Here is an 18,193-nt window from a genome sequence, read left to right as displayed (position 1 = left end):
GGCAACAAGGGCAGAAATTGGAGCCGGGGGGTGAGGCAGGAGGAAGGCGAAGCCGTACCAAGGAAGTCATTGGCGGAGATGCGGTCATAGTCCCAGACCTGCAGGACCAGCACCGCCGGCTGCCGGAACTCGGCTTCTTCCAGGGCGAAGGGTCCAGGCCGGCGCCGGACGCTCACCTCCCGCTCCGTGGGCAGGTAGTCGAAGCGGAATACGAAGCGCCAGTTGAAATTTCCCTCCCCAGTCAGGGAGTTGAAGTGAACGTCTGTCTCCTGCTTATCGTGCTCCAGCCCCTTCACCCAGCTACAGGCAGGGGAGAGGGGCAGGCAGAGGGCTGGACCCCAGCACAGAGACCCAACCCAGAAACTCGCTCTCCCCCAGCTTGCCTCCCCACCCCACCACCAGGCTAGCCCCTTCCCCAGCTCCCCGCACCCCTCGAGGGCCTAGAGGACAGGGCTCTGGCTGAGCCCAAGGCCCAAGCCCCCAGCCCCTGACCTCAATCTCCGCTTAGTCCGCAGCCATCGGCCTGGGTGCCCGCAGGCTCACCTTTTCACATAGATGTCACTGGACAGCTCTCCAGTGAGCGGGTTCACATCATCCAAAACCACATCTTCCGTGTTCCAGATGATGACTCTGAGCTCATAGCTGGGGAATGTATTGGGAGAGAGTTTTAAGACTCTTGAGGGGTTCCTGAGAGGGGCCGCAGGAAGCAGGAAGGGCCTCGGCCGTGGCCATGACAAGGTTGACTCTAACCTCAGACACAGAGCTGGAGGCATCAGCAGCAGGCTGACACGCAAGCTGCAGTTCTAGGGTGCAGAGGAGAGAGAGCCAGTCTGCAGACGCAAGTGGGAGGGGGAGAGACAGCGGGGGTGAGGGCGTGCAGCCCCTGAGGGGCAGAAGGAGGGGCTCCAGCTTTCCTGTACTACCCCAAATAGCCCTGTCCTTGGCTGCCAGGGTTTTTCCTGGATATCCCCCCACCTCACCCCCCACACTGTCAATCTGTGGGATTCTAGTCGGGAAGACCCACCTCTCCCAGGCTCCAGAGGTGGCAGAGGCCAGCCCCCCAACCACGCGGGTTGGTTAAGGGATTGGTTAAGGGACCAGCATTTGAAGCAAGCTGATCGAGGAGAGTCAGCCCTGAGACTTTTGCTCGGCCTGGTAAAGACACGTTTACGTTTCTGCTCAAGGAGTTGAGTTGGCAAGATGTAAGCCTGGCACTGTTTGCAGCCACCTTGCCCCCAGACTGCAGAAGCCTCCCCAAGAGTGACAGCAACGAAAGCAGAGCCCACAGGTAGAAAGTGGCAGATTGTGGACATCTGAAGCACATACCCCTACACCAAACTCCACTCTGACGAGCTCAACTCGGAAAGGGTTTATCGGCATTTAAACTCTTTTGGTTGCAGGTGACAGCTCCCTACTCACAATGGCTTATGAGAAGGAAGGGAATTTAATGGCTCGCCCAGCAGAAAAGCCTGGGTCAGCAGCCTCTCCCTGTTTCACTGGCAGTCTGCGGCCGGCAGTCCCCGGATGCGCCTACCCAGGGGAGGAGGGGTCGGGGCGCTCACCTGATTGGCTGTCGAGGCTTGATGTCAACTGGGGGTGGGGCAGGCACATCGCGGGGAAAGATATCAATCCACATGTGAAGGGATCCCTGGGAACACAGGACCAGGCTGAAGGGTCCCACTGAAGACCCCTCCTCCAGCAACAGCCAAAGGAGAGAAGAGCTGGGATCAAGAGGGCACAGTCCCGTAGATCCCTGGGTGCGGTGGGGTGGGGGGTGGGGGTAAGGATGAAGGTAGAGTCCGAAAGAGGGGCTTCCAGAGCAGGGGTTGGGTTAAGGATCGGGCCCTGGGGTGGAAGGTTGAGATAAAAAGTAAGTTCCCAAGGTCCAGATCCTAGGGACCTGTGGTTGAGGTCAGATTGGGAGTGCCAGCTCTTAGCCTTGGTGGCCCAGGGGTGGGGATCCTGAAGGAACAAAGTCGGGGGTGGAGGTATGGAGTCCCGGATGGGGGCCTAAGACTGGAGTGGGAATGCTGGGGACCAGGATCAGGAGTCAAATCAGAAGTGGCCGGGTCGTGCCCAGGTAAAGGTCTTGGGGAAGGCCCAAGGTCCAGGAGCAGGTGGGAGTTCTGGGGTTCTGAACCCTCCCTCACCTGCAGCAGCCCTGGGCTGCGGGGATGGTAGAGGGGCCGAGTTTCCACGTGCTCAGGCACCAGCTGGATCCCAAGCTCTGGCATCTCTTGCCAGCGATGCAGCACCAGCAATGCCTGTGCCTCCTCGGGGACCTCACTTGCCACCTTGGGGCCCCCTCTACCTGCAACAAGAGGTGCGCAAGCTTGGGTTCTGCGCAGCTCCCAACGCTGCTGCCTTCCTCCCCCAGTCCTCAGCAGAGGTGCAAAGCTGAGGCAGCTGCTATTTGGGACAAAGCCCATGGGCGGGGAGGGCAAGTCCACAAGGCTCAGAAAGTGGGAAGATGCTTCTCCAACCACTTCCACCAGTGAAACACCAGCAGTGGAGGGCCAGTGGGATGGGAAGGGCCATGTCCCTAAACGAGACAGACCACCAGCCAGTTATGAGGCATGAGCTCAATTCTGCAGCCATGTTTTGTCATATGGGATCCTCTATGGGCCACCCAATGTTCTGGAAGCTTGATTAGCTAGGCCTCTGAGGTCGTGCCCAGGTAAAGGTCATGGAGAAAGGGCATCCTGAGGGCTCTCTGAAGATCATGCTCACCCACAAAGACCATTTTCTCCCTGCCATCCAAGAATCTCATCCTTACTCAGCCAAACTCACTTCCTCTGCTTGCAGAAGGAGGCAGGCTCTTTTGGGCACACACTAGAGTGGGCCCCAGGGGCCCCCTGGACCTTGTCAACAATCTTGTTTCCTCGGGGTTGTCCATCAGAGAGGGGCTGGTACCTGGAGGCAGGGTCTCAGGCGGTGTCAGAAAGACTTTGCTGCCCACCTTGACAGCCCCGGCTCGGTATTCAGGGTCGGGGAGGCCACAGCGTTGGCAGAGCCCCGCCAGGATCTGCGAAGGCCGGAATGCATCACGCCAGGCATTGTACCCGTCCCTGTGGGCAAAGAGGGAAAAATGCCTCCATCAGGGTCAGCATATGGACAGTTGGGCACAGGAGCATGGATCGGGACCCCTGAAGACACGGGATCCAGATTTATAACTCTAATGCAAGACAGATTAGTCCTCGCTAATGGTAACCATGAAAATCAAAGATGTATGCCACATGCTCCAATGGAGGGGATACTGATATTACCTCCATTTTGCAGCTGAGGAAACAGAGGCTCAGAGAGATCAAATGACTTAATAGTTATAAGATCCCAAATCCTAAGCCCAGGCCTTGACCCACTACACTATAAGGTCTTGGTCATGGGGCAGTCCCCTTCAATGAACTCAAAGGATCTGGACACCAATGGGAATGTAAATTTGAGTGTCTTTGTTCAGACTCAAAGGCTTCTGAGGGTCTATAGGACTCACACGTCATACTGGGAGGCCAGGCCACAGTTGGCCCTGTGGTGGCTATAGAATCGGTTTTCCAGGTCAATGTGGGTCTCCCCGATGAGGTCGTCAGAACCCACGAGGTCATGGTCAAACACAGCCACAGTCAGCTCTGGCTCGGCAGGGAGAGAAACGCTGAGCTCCAGGACTCTGGCCAGGAGGGAGAACAGCTGAAGACACCTCTATGACCTAGGAGGTGGTCTTGTGGGGGCAGGGGCTCCAGGGGTCTTATCAGCCTCTATCCATTCCCTCACCATCACCACGGCAGCTGCCTGCGTGGGAGCCCTGGGGCCAGGGGGTCAAATGGTAAAGGTGCTCCCATTCCCACGCCCAGGGCCCAGCCTCACTCTCCAAAGACGGGATTCAGCTGCTTGGGGATGTAGCGTTCCTTGGTGTCCTGCCGCTCCCGTCCAGCACTCACCACCACGTAAGGGTCTGCCTTGCCATTGGGGTCTGCAGGAGCCAGGTTGGTAGCCTAGGGGGACAGAATAGGGTGGGGCTGAGAAAAGTGTGACTGTCCTAACCCCGGGTTACCCTTGCTGGACTAAATCTCAGATTAAGTGTAAGCAGCAGTTACCGAGGAGAATCTCCCACCATGAGGAATTAACAGAGAGGCTGGACAAGGTGACTTTTAAATTAATTATGAAATATTAAGACAAACAAATAGGTACAATGAAAAATATAATGAAACAGAAGATATGTGGGAAAATGTATAGGGCTTTAATATTCAAATCAATTTCCTGTATTATTCACTTTTATTTTTTATAATGATAAAGATATTTTAATATAAAAGAATAAATCAATGAGCACATGTGTACCCAGCTTAAGAAAGAAAACACTACCAACAAATTGAATCTCCTTATCTGATTTAATTCCCTTTTCATCCCCGAAGTAGCTAGGACACTTTGGGGTTTAGGACTCACACACACAAAAAAAGTGAAAATATTTTTAACTACATGTACACATACCCCTAAGCAATATATGACACCATTTTGCATGTTTTTTTAACTGTACATATTAAACTTACTTTTCTGTCTTGATAACTACGTAATTTAATAAATACATAACATAAATTATGAAGTATAATTTATATACAGCAATATATTTTTAGTGTTTTTTTTAAAGGTTTTATTTATTCATTTGACAGAGAGAGAGAGAGCATAAGCAGGGGAGCAGCAGGCAGAGGGAGAGGGAAAAGCAGGCTCCCCGCCGAACAAGGAGCCCGATGCGGGACTCTATCCCAAGACCCCGAGATCACCACCTGAGCTGTTGGCAGATAACCAACTGACTGAGCCACCCAGGCGCCCATTTTTAGTGTTTTTTACACTGCTATCTGCTGTGTATGAGCATTCCAGTTGCTCCACATCCTTAGCAATACTTGGTATTGTCAGTCTTTTTAATTTTAACCATTCTAGTGTATGCAAAGTGGTCGCTCACTGTGGTTTTAATGTGCATTTCTCTGATGACGAGCCATGTTGAGCATCTTGCCTGTGCTAGTTCACCTTGTGTATGACAGCTCACTGCCCAGGGCACCTTTCATATGGAAACCAACCAGTCCAAAGCCCGTGCTCTGAACTATCTCCCCTACTACTAGAGTAGTAGGGCTCTCCTACTCCAGGAAATAAGTTCCTCTGCCCTAATCACCCCAGAGCCAGGCACCAGACAATTAGAGACAGGGAGACAGCCCCTGTACCCAAGAGCCTGCTGGAATTATTCACACTAACCAATCCTAAGCCTGCTCATCTGCCTTGCCTTGCTTTTCCTGCAGAAACCACAACAGAGGCTCTGGCCCTTGCGTTTTCTTCTTCCTTTTTTTTTTTTTAAGATTTTATTTATTTATCTGTCAGAGAGAGAGGTCACAAGTAGGCAGAGAGAAAGAGGAGGAAGCAGGCTCCCTGCTGAGCAGAGAGCCCAATGTGGGTGGGACTCAATCCCAGGACCCCCACTTGAGGTCATTTCTAAAAAACTTTTTGTTATGGGGTGCCTGGGTGGCTCAGTCGGTTAAGCATCTGCCTTTGGCTTGGGTCATGACCCCAGAATCCTGGGATCAAGCCCCATATCTGGCTCCCTGCTCAGGGGAGAGTCTGCTTCTCCCTCTGCCCCTCCCCATGCTCATGCTCTCTGTGTATCTCTCTCTCTCTCTCTCTCAAATAAATAAATAAAATCCTTATTTTTATTTTTTAAAATATTTTATTTATTTATTTTACACAGAGAGAGAGAGAGAGGGACCACAAGTAGGCAGAGAGGCACACAGGGGGTGGGGGGGAAAGCAGGCTCACCGCCAAGCAGAGAGCCCAATGCAGGGCTCAATCCCAGGACCCTGAGACCACCACCCCAGCCGAATACAGAGGCTTAACCCACTAAGCCACCCAGGTGCCTCAAATAAAATCTTTAACAACATTTTTTTGTTACAAATAATGCTAGAATGAGCAATTCTTTTTTTTTTTTTTTTTAATTTGAGACAGAAAGAGAGAGCCTGAGAAGGGGAGGGTCAGAGGAAGAAGTGGACTCCTTGCCGAGCAGGGAGCCCGATGTGGGACTCGATCCCGGGACTCCAGGATCATGACCAGAGCCAAAGGTAGTCGGTTAATCAACTGAACCACCCAGGTGCCCTAGAATGAGCAATTCTTCTTTTTCCTTGTACACATATGTAAGAATTTGCCTGGGATCATATCTAGAAGTATAATTATTAGGCTTTGACAATGAAAATCTTCCCTTCTCCTAAATATTGCCAAATTGTTCTCCAAAGCCATTCTAGCAATTTACATTCTGTGGCAGATAGAACAGAGTGCCCCCGCCACCAAAGATGTCCACCTTTGAATCCCCTGACCCACTGTGGATACGCTACTGACAGGGCAATGGGGACTTTGCAGCTGTGGTTAAGAATCATAAGATTAACATTCCATTCTCCACCAAAGCTTCTCTTTAAGTTGTTCATTATGGAAAACTGTCACACTAACTTAAAGGAAAGGGTGGGGAGATATGTAAATTATCTGCTAAGCAGTTAAATAAAAATACAAAATGTAAAAAAAAATAATAATAACGAGATTATTCTAGTTTATCCAGGTAACTCAACGTAACCACAAATGTCCTTACGAGTGGAAGGGGGAGACGGACCAGTGGGAGAAAGATTTGAAATTGCTATGCTGCTGGCTCTGAAGATGGAGGAAGAAGCCATGAGCCAAGATACACAGGCAGCCCCCAGGAACTTGAAAAGGCAAGGGAACAATTCTCCCCAAGAGTCTCTAGAAGGAATGCAACCCTGCCAACACCTTGATATAGTCCAGTAGAACCTATTTAGGATTTCTGCCCTTTAGAACAGTAAAAGCATACATTTCTTGGGGAAGACATTGTTTTCTATTTCTCCTAGTTGGAGCAGAAGCTGAAACAGACCACTTCCCTAACAGGCTCCTTTCCCAGCAGGTAGGTTTCCTCTGGCCCACCTTTCACTAAGAGCAGAGCCCTTCCTGGGGAGGGTCATGCTTCACGCAAGGGTCTTGGTTGTGGCTCCCATCTTTGACAGGCTGTGAACCCAAGACTCGGGGTCAAGACATGGACAAACCTCTCAAGACAACTTGTACTTCAGGAATTAGGATTACTACTACCTCTTCCTCCTATGCCCATTGGGAATTCTTATTTTTCTGTTCAATTGCCCATTCTTATGAGATTAGCATTCATTTAAGATTGTTTAACCAGCGATTCTAGATGTATTAGATCGGAAAGCTATTTCAGACCATCTAGTCTGTGCTACTGCTAGAAGCAGATTAAAACAACTCCTCCTATCGAATTATGCACTAGGATACACCACAGAACATTAATTTCCGTCTTCCTCAGAATCCTTATATTTAAAACAGATAAAAGCACAGAATCTATTCTGGGGTTGGGATCGAAGGGAGCAAAGCAACCCACTCATTCCTCTCATCCCCTGAGATGCCTTCCAGGAAACTTCAGGGCCCTGCTGAGTGCTGTATGAAAACCACAGCCAGGCAAGGACCTGTACGAAGGAACTGGATGACAAGCCACTGTGAAACCTGAGATTCAGAGCTGCATTCTTCTTGGAGTTATACTCGCCGTGCTATGAACTAAGGGTCTAGAACTACGAAAAAGGAGTTAGAAGACCTAAGTTCTAAATCTAGGTTGTGCCAAAAGCAAGCTCTTTAACACTGGGGAGTCTCTTCACTTGTGCCTAAGATTCCCCAAAAACTGAAGGAGGTGGACTCTGACCCTTGAGTTTCCCTCCAACTCCTGCAGTCTGGAGCTTTCCCACACATTACCCTTGCTGGAGACATGCTGGGTGAAGGATGCTCACCTTTACCACGTACACTCTGACCAGGAGCTTGATGGGCCGGTTCTGTGGGACTCCTCGGGAGATCTGGGGCTCGGAGAATGGCACTGCGTCTGATTCAGGGTAAATAAGGAAGGAGCCCTGGATTGGGGGGAGACAGAAGAGTCCCTGGGAAAAGAGTCTTTTCTCTGCATCTCACCTGTACTCCTTGGCCACTTCTTTCCCCAAACATACCTTGAACTTGCCCACAGGATGTCCGGACCCTTCTTCCTCTCCATCTCCATCCTGGCCCCCTTGTCCTCGGTACAGGGGAAACACATTCAGCCAGTCTTCAAAGTGGTTAAACTCTTCCTCCAGGGTGCCACTGTAGATCTGAAGGGCAAGGGCCTCGGTGTCAGGCCAATGGCCCGAATCCCAGCACAATTCTCTCTCCCGGACACCCACTCACCTTCAGGGTGGGGACTGCTTTCTTCTGGGATACGGAGCCTTTGACTTCAGCCTCACCCTGACCCCGGTCTTGGGCCTCCCCAGCCACAGATATGAGGTGGCCCCCATCTGGGAATAACACGAATGCCACAGTTTAAAATGCTGGTGTCAGAGGAGGGAGGGAGACAGAGCAGGAGTAAGAAAGTCAAATCTCCTACCTGACTCCCTGGGATCATCCAGCTCGTCCTCCTCAAACTTGGTCTGAAATCAAAGGGCAAGTCGGAGATTATTCCCTTCCCTTTACCTCCTTAATCCACCCCTTTTCCAGGACACTGAATTGGGAAATCTCAGTTCAAGATCTATCTGTGTGAACCACTTGCATTTTCAAAGCTTTGGTTTGCCTAGTCTTGCACTGCCCAGACAGTAACCCCCAGCCGCGTGCGCCTGGAGAGCACCTGAACTGAGATGTGCCGTAAGTGTAACACACACACACCAGATTTTAAAACTTTTTAGTATAAAATAAGAATGTCAAATATCTCATTAGTAATTTTGTATAACAGTTCCTTGTTGAAATGGTATTTTAGACATATTAAATAAAATCTATTATTAAGATCAATTTCACCTCTTTAATTTTTTTTTAAATTTGGCTACCTCAAAAGTTCCAGTGACATATGTGGCTCACATATTTCTGACAGCGCAGCTATAGATAATAGAATTAGTAATTCTCAGCTTCCAGAACTGTTACAAAGATGAGAAGATTTGTCTAATGAAGAGTTCTGAAAACTGTGGAGCACCACATTTCCTGAGCTCCCTCTTGGCGTTTATGGGCCTCAGCCTCCAGCTGCGGCTTGGGCCCCGCCCCTACCCCCACCTGGCCCCGGAGCTCCTGCAGAGACAGGTAGTACTTGGACCACCAGTCGAGCTCCTCGGGATCTGGGACTTCCTCCTCCAGCTCAGGGCCTTGGTTCAGGAGGCTCCCCAGGGGGAACTTCTTCAGAGGAGCCTAAGGAAGAGAGAACTCATTGCCCCTAACCCAGCACCACCCTAAGCCCTGCCAGCCCCTTCTCCACCCATCTTGCATACCCCATCACCTTCAGTAGCCGTCTGGGCATCCCCACTTCTGCCAAGAAGGGATCCAGGGACTTCTGTCCTGAGAGAGGGGAAATGACACCAGGAGGAGGTCAGGTGAGTAAAAGTGAGATTCCATGCCCCACAGGCGGGTCCCCTGGAATAATTCTCAACCAGGAACCAGAGGGGCTTCTGTGTGGTGGCCCTTACCTTGTGGTCCCTTGAGCATTAGGTCCCCTGCCTCTTCCTCTTGTCCTTCCTCCTCGGGGGGGTCCTCATGACCTCGGAGTATGAATCGCAGCATGTGGGAGACGACATGCGAACCCACAAGCACGGTGCGGCCAAAGGCCCGGCGCTCGATCACCAGGATGCTGAGTGGGGGCTGCAGGTAGGGCTGCTCAGGCAGGTCCTGGGGTGGGGAGAGGGGAACTGGGTCTCTGAAGGCCTGTGGGGCGAGGGAGAGGCAGCAGCAGAGACGGACAAACAACGCAGCCAAATCTGCCTTCTCAGCTCAGCTCCATCACAGCCTCACTGTGTCCTGTCTGGTAAGCGACTGAGCCTGCTTTCCCGGCAAAAAAGGTACACAATCCTGGACTCAAAAGACTGTTGTAAATATCAAATCACATAACAGATATAAGACTCCTTTGGAGCCTACAAATCGCTATCAGAAACATGTGGTGGTTGTTATGATACAATGGCCCAATGTTCAGTTTGCCAACACAGGTCTAGAGCCAGAAAAATGAGTATGTCCTTTAATACAGGAATTCTATATCTATCAGTGGATCCTGGGGGGGAGGGACAATACTTAAAATACTGTATTGTTGGGTTATTTTATATATACATGACAATTACCGCATAAAGGAGGAAGGAAAGAATGGTGCTATAATGGAGAAGTTTTACTGGAACAAAATCAGTATTAATCTGAAGTAGATTGTGAAAAAATCAGTCTGCAAATTACAATCCCTAGAGCAACTATTAAGTGAAAATCAACCAAGGAATTAAAGCAGTACACTAATAAATATATATTTAATACAAAAGAAAGTGGTAAAGGAGGGACATAAAACAAATGAGACACACAGAAAACAAACAGCAAATGGCAGATATAAATTCAACCATGTCAATAGTAACATCAAATGTTGCTTTGATGTGAAAACAAAGGCTAAAGAAAAAAATGAAATTTCCCTTGCATCCCATCAACAAGTACTTAAGACAGGCAGAGTGACCTTCCTCCAGGAACTCTGCTAGAGGCAAAAAACAATGTTAGCCCGACCTCCAGGATCCTATAAATCTTCTTTAACAAATAAAAATCCCTGGGTGGCCCAGTCAGTTAAGTGTCTGCTTTTGGCTTGGGTCATGATCCCAGAGTCCTGGGATTGAGCCCCACATTGGGCTCCCTAAGTCTGCTTCTCCATCTCCCACTCCCCCTGCTTGTGTTTCCTTTCTTGCTGTCCTTCTGTCAATTAAATAAATAAATAAAATCTTTTTAAAAAAAATCCCTTTATCTCTACCTCCCAAGATACATGCTAGCAATCATCCCCAAACATATGGCCCACTTATATACACCTGAAGGGTCTCATGACTAAGGTTTTTTTTAAGATTTTCTTTATTTATTTGACAGAGAGAGATCACAAGCAGGCAGAGAGAGAGGGGGAAGCAGGCTCCCCGCCGAGCAGAGAGTCCGATGGGGGGCTCGATCTCAGGACCCTGAGATCATGACCTGAGCTGAAGGCAGAGGCTTAACCCACTGAGCCTCCCAGGTGCCCCATGACTAAGGTTTTTATTAGACAGTAATAAATGACCTTTTCCTAACAACAGCTAGACCTTCAAATCCTGGAAACCTTACTTCCAAACTCCTTAGAGATTTAGTTTATCCCTAACCCCTTCCCGACCTGAAAGTATACAATGGGCTACTTCTCATGACCCCAGTACAGTTCATGACCCCAGTGTAGCTCTTTCTGCCCACAGGTGCTATCCCGTGCTTTATTAAAACCACCCTTTTCACACCGAAGACATCTCATGAATTCTTCCTTGACCATTCACTCCCAGACCCCAATATTTCATATCAACTTTATTAAACACTGCAGTCAAAAGGTAGGATTGTTGGTGTGCCTGGGTGGCTCAATCGGTTAAATATATGACTCTTGTTTTTGGCTCAGATCATGATCTCTGGGTTGTGAGATCCAGGCTGTGTGGAGGCCCGTGCAGGGCTCTGCACTCACTGTGAATTCTGTTTGAGATTCCCTCCCTCTCCTTTGCCCTGCCCCCCTTACGCCCCCCGCCTTGGGGATGTCTGCACACTCTCTCTCTCAAATTTTTTTTAAAAAGGCAGAGATTGCCAACTGGATTTTTTTTCAAGATCTTATTTATTTGATAGAGACCGTGAGAGCAAGAGAGAGAGAAGAGAGAGCATGAGTTGCGGAGAGGCGGAGAGGGAGAAACAGACTCCCCGCTGATCAGGGAGCCAGACACCAGGGCTCAATCCCAGGACCCTGGGATCATGATCTGAGCCAAAGGCAGACACGAAACTGATTGAGCCACCAAGGCATCCCAGATTATTTTTTTTAAAGATTTTATTTATTTATTTGACAGACAGAGATCACAAGTAGTCAGAGAGGCAGGGCTCAATCCCAGGACCCTGGGATCATGATCTGAGCCAAAGGCAGACACGAAACTGATTGAGCCACCCAGGCACCCCAGATTATTTTTTTTTTAAAGATGCAACTACTGGGATGCCCAGATAGCTCAGCTGGTTAAGTGTCTGACTCTTGAAGTGCCTAAGTGGCCCAGTCGTTAAAGCCTCTCTCTTTAGAGGTGCCTGGGTGGCTCAGTGGATTAAAGCCTCTGCCTTTGGCTCAGGTCATGATCCCAGGGTCCTGGGATGGAGCCCCACATTGGGCTCTCTGCTCAGTGGGGAGCCTGCTTCCCCCTCTCTCTGCCTGCCTCTCTGCCTACTTGTGATCTGCCTCTGTCAAATACATAAATAAAATCTCAAAAGAAAAAAAAAAAAAAAGCCTCTGCCTTCAGCTCAGGTCATGATCCCAGAGTCCTGGGATCCAGCCCCACATCGGGCTCCCTGTTTAGCGGGAAGTCTACTTCTCCTTCTCCCACTTCCCCTCCTTTGTTCTCTCTCTCACTGTGTCTCTGTCAAATAAATTAATCAAATTAATTAATTAATTAATTAATTTTAAAAAGTGTCTGACCCTTGATTTCAGCTCAGGTCATGATCTCAGGGTTATGGGATTGAGCCCCACATGGGGATCAGGGATCTGTGCTCAGTGCTGAGTCTGCTTGAGATTCTCTCTCACCCCCTCTGCCCCTTCCCACCACACTTTCTCTCTCTCTCTCAACTAAATAAACCTTTAAAAAAAAAAAAAGATGCAACTTCCTGATGTCTAAGAGACACCCTTTAGAAAGATACAAAAATAGGTTGAAAAGAAAAGGATAGGGAAAGATATATGAGGCAAACAGTAGCCATAGAGAGCTGGAGTGGTTATACTATCAAGCAAAATAGACTTTAAGACACAAAATTTTACTAGAGGCAAAGAGGGACATTTTATAATGATAAACATCAATTCATAGGAAGCTATAACAATTGTAAACATACATGTACCTACTTCTCAAAGTAGAAGTAAACTATGACTAAATTAAAGGTAAGAAAAACGACTGAACAATAATAGTTGGAGCTTTCAATAGCATATTCTTTTTTTTTTTTAAAAGATTTTATTTATTTATTTGACAGAGAGAGAGAGGTCACATGTAGGCAGAGAGGTAGGCAGAGAGAGAGGGGGAAGCAGGCTCCCTGCTGAGCAGAGAGCCCAATGCAGGCCTCGATCCCAGGACCCTGAGATCATGACCTGAGCCGAAGGCAGAGGTTTAACCCACTGAGCCACCCAGGCGCCCTCAATAGCATATTCTTAACAATGGATGGAACAACTGGGTCAGAAAATCACCAAGAAGGCTTTCCTAAAGGAGGTCTGCAGAACGTTATCAACCCAGCTGGACCTACCTGACACCCACGGAGCACTCAACCCAACAACTGAAGAAAGCTCATTCTTTTCAAGGGCACAATGGAAAGAGGGATAGGAAATGGGAAATGAAAGGAAACACTTCCTAGAAGTTCAGTGAGCGAACTGCCTTCAGCTTCACCAGCTTACAGCACAATCAAGTTTTCAAACTGAAAACTCCTGCATATGAAATAAAGTCAAGAAAATGTTAAGGTTTTCTGTTACCTTTTGTTTGTTTGTTTGTTCTTGTGGGGTTTTACCCCCTTACAGTCTGGAACCACTACACTTTGTCCCAGTACCCCCTCACAGGGACAGAGCACTGTTCAGTGCTCTGAACTTTTACCCAGATCCTTTCGCTCACGGGCTCCTCAGAGTACTCCTGCCTTCAATCTTTCTTTCTTTTGTACCTGCTGCTCCTTTAAACAAACAAACAAAAAAACCTAAAGCTCAACTAAGACAAGCAATCTGACAAGCTCCTAAGGAGCCTTGCCAGAACTTGAGTCCAAAGTCTATACTACAGGAATTAGAAAATACACGAAATATGCATGGTGTCTCAGGGACTAGACCGATTCCTTTTGACCCATACTTCATGACACTTACCTAACCCATCGCCTCAACGGAACCAAGACAGCACCACCAGTTCATGGATTAATCCAGAGATTAGCAAACTATAACCTGCAAGCCAAATCTGGCCCACTGCCTGTTTTTGTAAATAAAGTTTTATTGAAACACCGTCATGTTTATTCATTTACTTATTGTCTAAGTCTGTTTTCATGCTACTAAGTCAGAAGTGAGTAATTGCAGCTGAGACTGTATGGCCTAAAATATTTACTATCTGTTTTTTTATAGAAAGTTTGTTGAACCTTTGATTAATCTAAGATAACTGGCTGGGAATTCATCATCCCTCTGCCCTTTCACTTCTTAGTCCAGCATTTCCTGCTCCACGCCCACGTCCTCACCACTGTCAGATGCCTGACGAGCTCAGTGAAATTGGGGTTCTCACGGTAACTGGCCAGGACCTCTGACTCCACGCGTCGCCCAGCCACCTCCAGCACCACCTGGGGCTGTTCCACTTCGAACAGATGCACACGGCCAAGGCCCCTCAGACCCCAGAACAGCACCTGGGGTCAGGAAGTGAGAAATTCAGGGGCCTGCACCTGACTGAGGGCACCCAGATGCATGTGTGGTGGGGGTGGGGGAGGTGTAAGTGTGCCCGGCAATACCTCAACACGGAACTTCCTGAACACTGGACGCACGTCAGGTGGCAGGGACAGGCGTTCAGAGAGGTGCTCGACCAGGGATGTCAGGTCCTGGGGCTCTACGTCACTGGGCACTGAGGGCTGCAGGGGGGCAAGAGATCAGAGGTCAATGAAGAATCAGGCCAAAGGAGGGAAAACTGGGCTCAGGGAGGGGACACTGAGAGCTCCTAGGGATATATCAATCCAGGGGAACTGGGCAAATCTGGATGGGCAGGAAGGGAGCAGCCCAGGAAATATTCGGTCTAGGCGGGAGGGTGGGCATCTGAGGCACGAGGATGCACCTGCAGCCTTGGGTATCCAGGGTTGGAAGCCTGGCAAGGTGAACCTACAGTGTGTCTACTTCTAACGTTTCCTGAATTCAGGAAGTCCAATGAGGTGACCTCAGGACAGATCTGCAGCCTGCATTCTCTGGGGGCCAAGTACTTGGAGGAGTAATCCCAGGACATGCCCATGTTCCATATTCTCTGGACCTGGACCACCTGATAGACTAACAAGGGGAGGGGTGCCTGGGTGGCTCAGTGGGTTAAAGCCTCTGCCTTCTGCTCAGGTTGTGATCTCAGGGTCCTGGGATCGAGCCCGAGTCGGGCTGTCTGCTCAGCGGGGAGCCTGCTTCCCCCCTCTCTCTGCCTGCCTCTCTGCCAACTTGTGATCTATCTGTCAAATTAAAAAAAAAAAAAAAATGAATAACAAGAGGAGTCCACAGCCCATGCTGGCTAACCCAGGGTATTCTGACCTCAAGGCGGCCACTGTAGTCCAGCTCAATGAGTTCAAAGGTGGCGATGAGCTCCCCAGCTGTCCGGGACCCCTTCCTTAGAGGAAAGAACTGTAGCTCAGGGCGTTGGTAAGGGTCCTCCATCAGCTTTACCCTTGGGGTGGCCAGTGCCCTGCCCAGGAACACAGGGGGGCCCTGTGGAGAGCAAGGCAAGGAAGACAAAAGTAGAAGAAGCTCAGGAGCCAGGGGAAGGGGGCATCAAGATGAGGAGTGGGGGTGCTCAGGGGTGGAAACCCAGGTGAGGCCCAGGCCACACTCACAAACTTATTGTGGTCGAAGACATTGATGAGCACTAATGGCGGCTCCTCCTGCAGATGCTCCCTCCTCCCATCTATGATCAGCTGATCAAACACCAAGAGCTCATCCCACAGGGGGCTCAGCGTCTGTTCCAGGACCTTGGGAGCCACGCAGAGATAAACTCAAAGGCAGGCATCCAAAGGATCTCCCAAAACACATCCCAGGTGAGCATTCCTGCCCTAAAGTAATCCTTTAAGCAGCTGTTTATCCCAAAAGGAGGGAGTGTGATAAAGATGAGTGTGCCCTTCACACTGGGGTTGAAGCCTGCCCTCCCAGCCAGGGACCCCTAACTAATCTGACATCTTTGGGGCTAGTCCTACAGTCAACCCCAGAAAACCATTCCTCACCTTGAAGGCCCTCCAGTTTTATACCACCCTCTAAAATCAGGGCAGTCCAAACCAGTAACCTGTCCTGAAAACCCAGGGCAGGAAGAGAGACTTAGGGTCGGAGGAAAAGCTCGGCCTTCACCCCACTTTGTCTCCCGGAGTCCCCCCAGAACCCACATCCCAGTTCAGCCCTCACTCTTGTGGTCTGGCACTGGGTAGAAATGAGGACTCGAGCAAAGGGGTCCGAAAGCCCACTGTCATCCGCTGCTAACACCCCTCGGGCCTGGTACAAGTGAGCTCGGAGCTGGAAGTAGCTGAAGTCTGGGTTGGGGAGAACACAAAGATGTTTGCTCAGGGGACCACTGGAGTCCTTGACCCCAGACCCCTCCCCCCACCAAACCCCAGCTGAGCATCTAGCCCCATACCTTGGGCAACTATCGAGCTGGGCCCTGTACTCACCATCCCGGTACAGGTGGTGGGGCAGTCCCTCGGAGGGCTCGGGCAGCAGGTCCCGGGGGAGCTCTAAGGTGCAGGCCTTGGCTTGCTTACCGAGCCCCAGCCACAGGAAGAGCTCCAGCTTGGCACAGACCTCACCAGGAGCTGCCCCAGGTGCCTATTGTAGGGAGGTGGCATGTTAGGGTCTGCCTCTTATTACCCCAGCTAGACCAGCCCCTGTTCTACCAAGGCATGCCCATTCTCTCTGTGTCGCTAGATCATTCCCTGATGCCAAACCCAAGGAGAGCTCTCTGTACCTTACCCTTACATCCCACTTCCTGCCCTCCATCCAGGACCCCCACACCCCACACTTACCTTCTAGGTCCCCTCCACCCCAATGTATTTAGATTCCCTGTCCCTTACCCCAAGGGCCACAGCTTCTCAGCACTAGGGACCCCGTGGGCGTCTGTTCCAGGGACTCCTCAGTTAGAAACATTTTGCCCCCAAACCCGCTGTACTTATAAGAAACCGACTAGTCACTCTCCCATCTTCACCACCTGCTGGTCTGCCAGAGCCCAGTCAGCAAAAGGGCCAACGCAGGCCCAGAGCTCTGAAAACCCGGTGTTTATCTCACATCAAAGTGGACCTAGGTAAAGGCATAACCTCTTTCAGTTTGGGGGATAACTGAAAAGAGTTCAGGTATACTTTTAAAAATAATAATTCTTAAATAATTTAGATTTAAAAACTAAAACATTTTTAACTTAAAAAATGTTTATTAAAAATTGAAAAACATTTTAAATAAAGTTTTTTCATTTAAAAAGACTTTGGGGGGACGCCTGGGTGGCTCACTTGGTTGGACGACTGCCTTTGGCTCAGGTCATGATCCCGGAGTCCCGGGATCGAGTCCCGCATCAGGCTCCCAGCTCCATGGGGAGTCTGCTTCTCCCTCTGACCTTCTCCTTGCTCATGCTCTCTCTCACTGTCCCTCTCTCAAATAAATAAATAAAATCTTTAAAAAAAAATAAATTTAAAAAAATAAAAAATAAAATAAAAAGACTTTGGGGACCCCTTTGTTGGGAACCATAGGCCTCCACCCTCTTGTGCCCCTCACCCCCGCCCCTGGAGCTTCAGCCCACTCCAGTCTCCAGCGACCCACTCCCCCTCACTGTGAGCAGCAGACTCTGGATCTTCCCGCAGTCCTGGCCCCGTTCGTCCTCGACCACGGAGAACAGCACATCCTGGGCAGGAATCCGGGCCCATGCCACACGGCGCTGCCCACTGAACATCCAGACTAGTACATCGGGGAGGGGTGGCTGGGGCTGCGGACAGAGAACTGAGTCACAGATAGAGATGGAAGCACCTGTTCCCACAGCTTCCACTGGACAGATGGACAAAATACCCATCTTAGCCCTGACACAGATCCGTAAATCCCAGATTCATGTGCCCACCTGCCTCCTAGCCGTCTCTCCCCTAGATGCTCCACAGGCAACCTCCCATCCAACCTCTTTTGGGGGGGGGTGATAAAATATGGGTAGCATGAAATTTACCACTGCAACCATTTTTAAGTGTATGGTTCAATAGTACATTGTTGTGCAGCAATCACTGTTGGGCAACCATCATTCATAGCAGGGAAATGGCCTGATGTTACCTCCTGGGCCAGGAAGTGGAGTTTCGCCAAGAGCTTCTTGGCCAGTGCCACCCTCTCTTGCTCATTGCCCTGTCTCAGACCCTGTAGAAGCCGCAGTCCTTGCTTTGCCAACAGGTTCTGGAAGGGCAGGAAGAAAACATGAATGGAAGGCCCCAGCTAGATGGC

The 18,193-nt window shown here is 49.8% G+C and overlaps 1 protein-coding gene across 1 annotated transcript in view; it reads right to left on the bottom strand.

Annotated features, from left to right (window-relative positions):
* The window catches only part of LOC111141682 (fer-1-like protein 4), a 45,303-nt gene that overhangs the window by 13,946 nt on the left and 13,164 nt on the right, over positions 1-18,193 (bottom strand). The window contains 22 exon segments of the mRNA XM_022494435.1: positions 59-300; positions 544-642; positions 1,563-1,648; positions 2,151-2,311; positions 2,914-3,068; positions 3,488-3,658; positions 3,856-3,983; positions 7,818-7,934; positions 8,028-8,165; positions 8,242-8,348; positions 8,438-8,480; positions 9,091-9,222; positions 9,311-9,369; positions 9,498-9,696; positions 14,251-14,412; positions 14,515-14,631; positions 15,284-15,457; positions 15,583-15,717; positions 16,142-16,266; positions 16,405-16,558; positions 17,547-17,699; positions 18,029-18,145. Coding sequence (XP_022350143.1) covers positions 59-300; positions 544-642; positions 1,563-1,648; positions 2,151-2,311; positions 2,914-3,068; positions 3,488-3,658; positions 3,856-3,983; positions 7,818-7,934; positions 8,028-8,165; positions 8,242-8,348; positions 8,438-8,480; positions 9,091-9,222; positions 9,311-9,369; positions 9,498-9,696; positions 14,251-14,412; positions 14,515-14,631; positions 15,284-15,457; positions 15,583-15,717; positions 16,142-16,266; positions 16,405-16,558; positions 17,547-17,699; positions 18,029-18,145 — 2,974 coding nt within the window.

This window comes from Enhydra lutris, unplaced genomic scaffold, assembly GCF_002288905.1.
Source record: "Enhydra lutris kenyoni isolate GAN:26980312 unplaced genomic scaffold, ASM228890v2 scaffoldscaffold6, whole genome shotgun sequence".
In the NCBI taxonomy this organism is placed as follows: Eukaryota; Metazoa; Chordata; class Mammalia; order Carnivora; family Mustelidae; genus Enhydra; species Enhydra lutris.
This window is presented reverse-complemented; position numbering and strand designations above follow the sequence as displayed.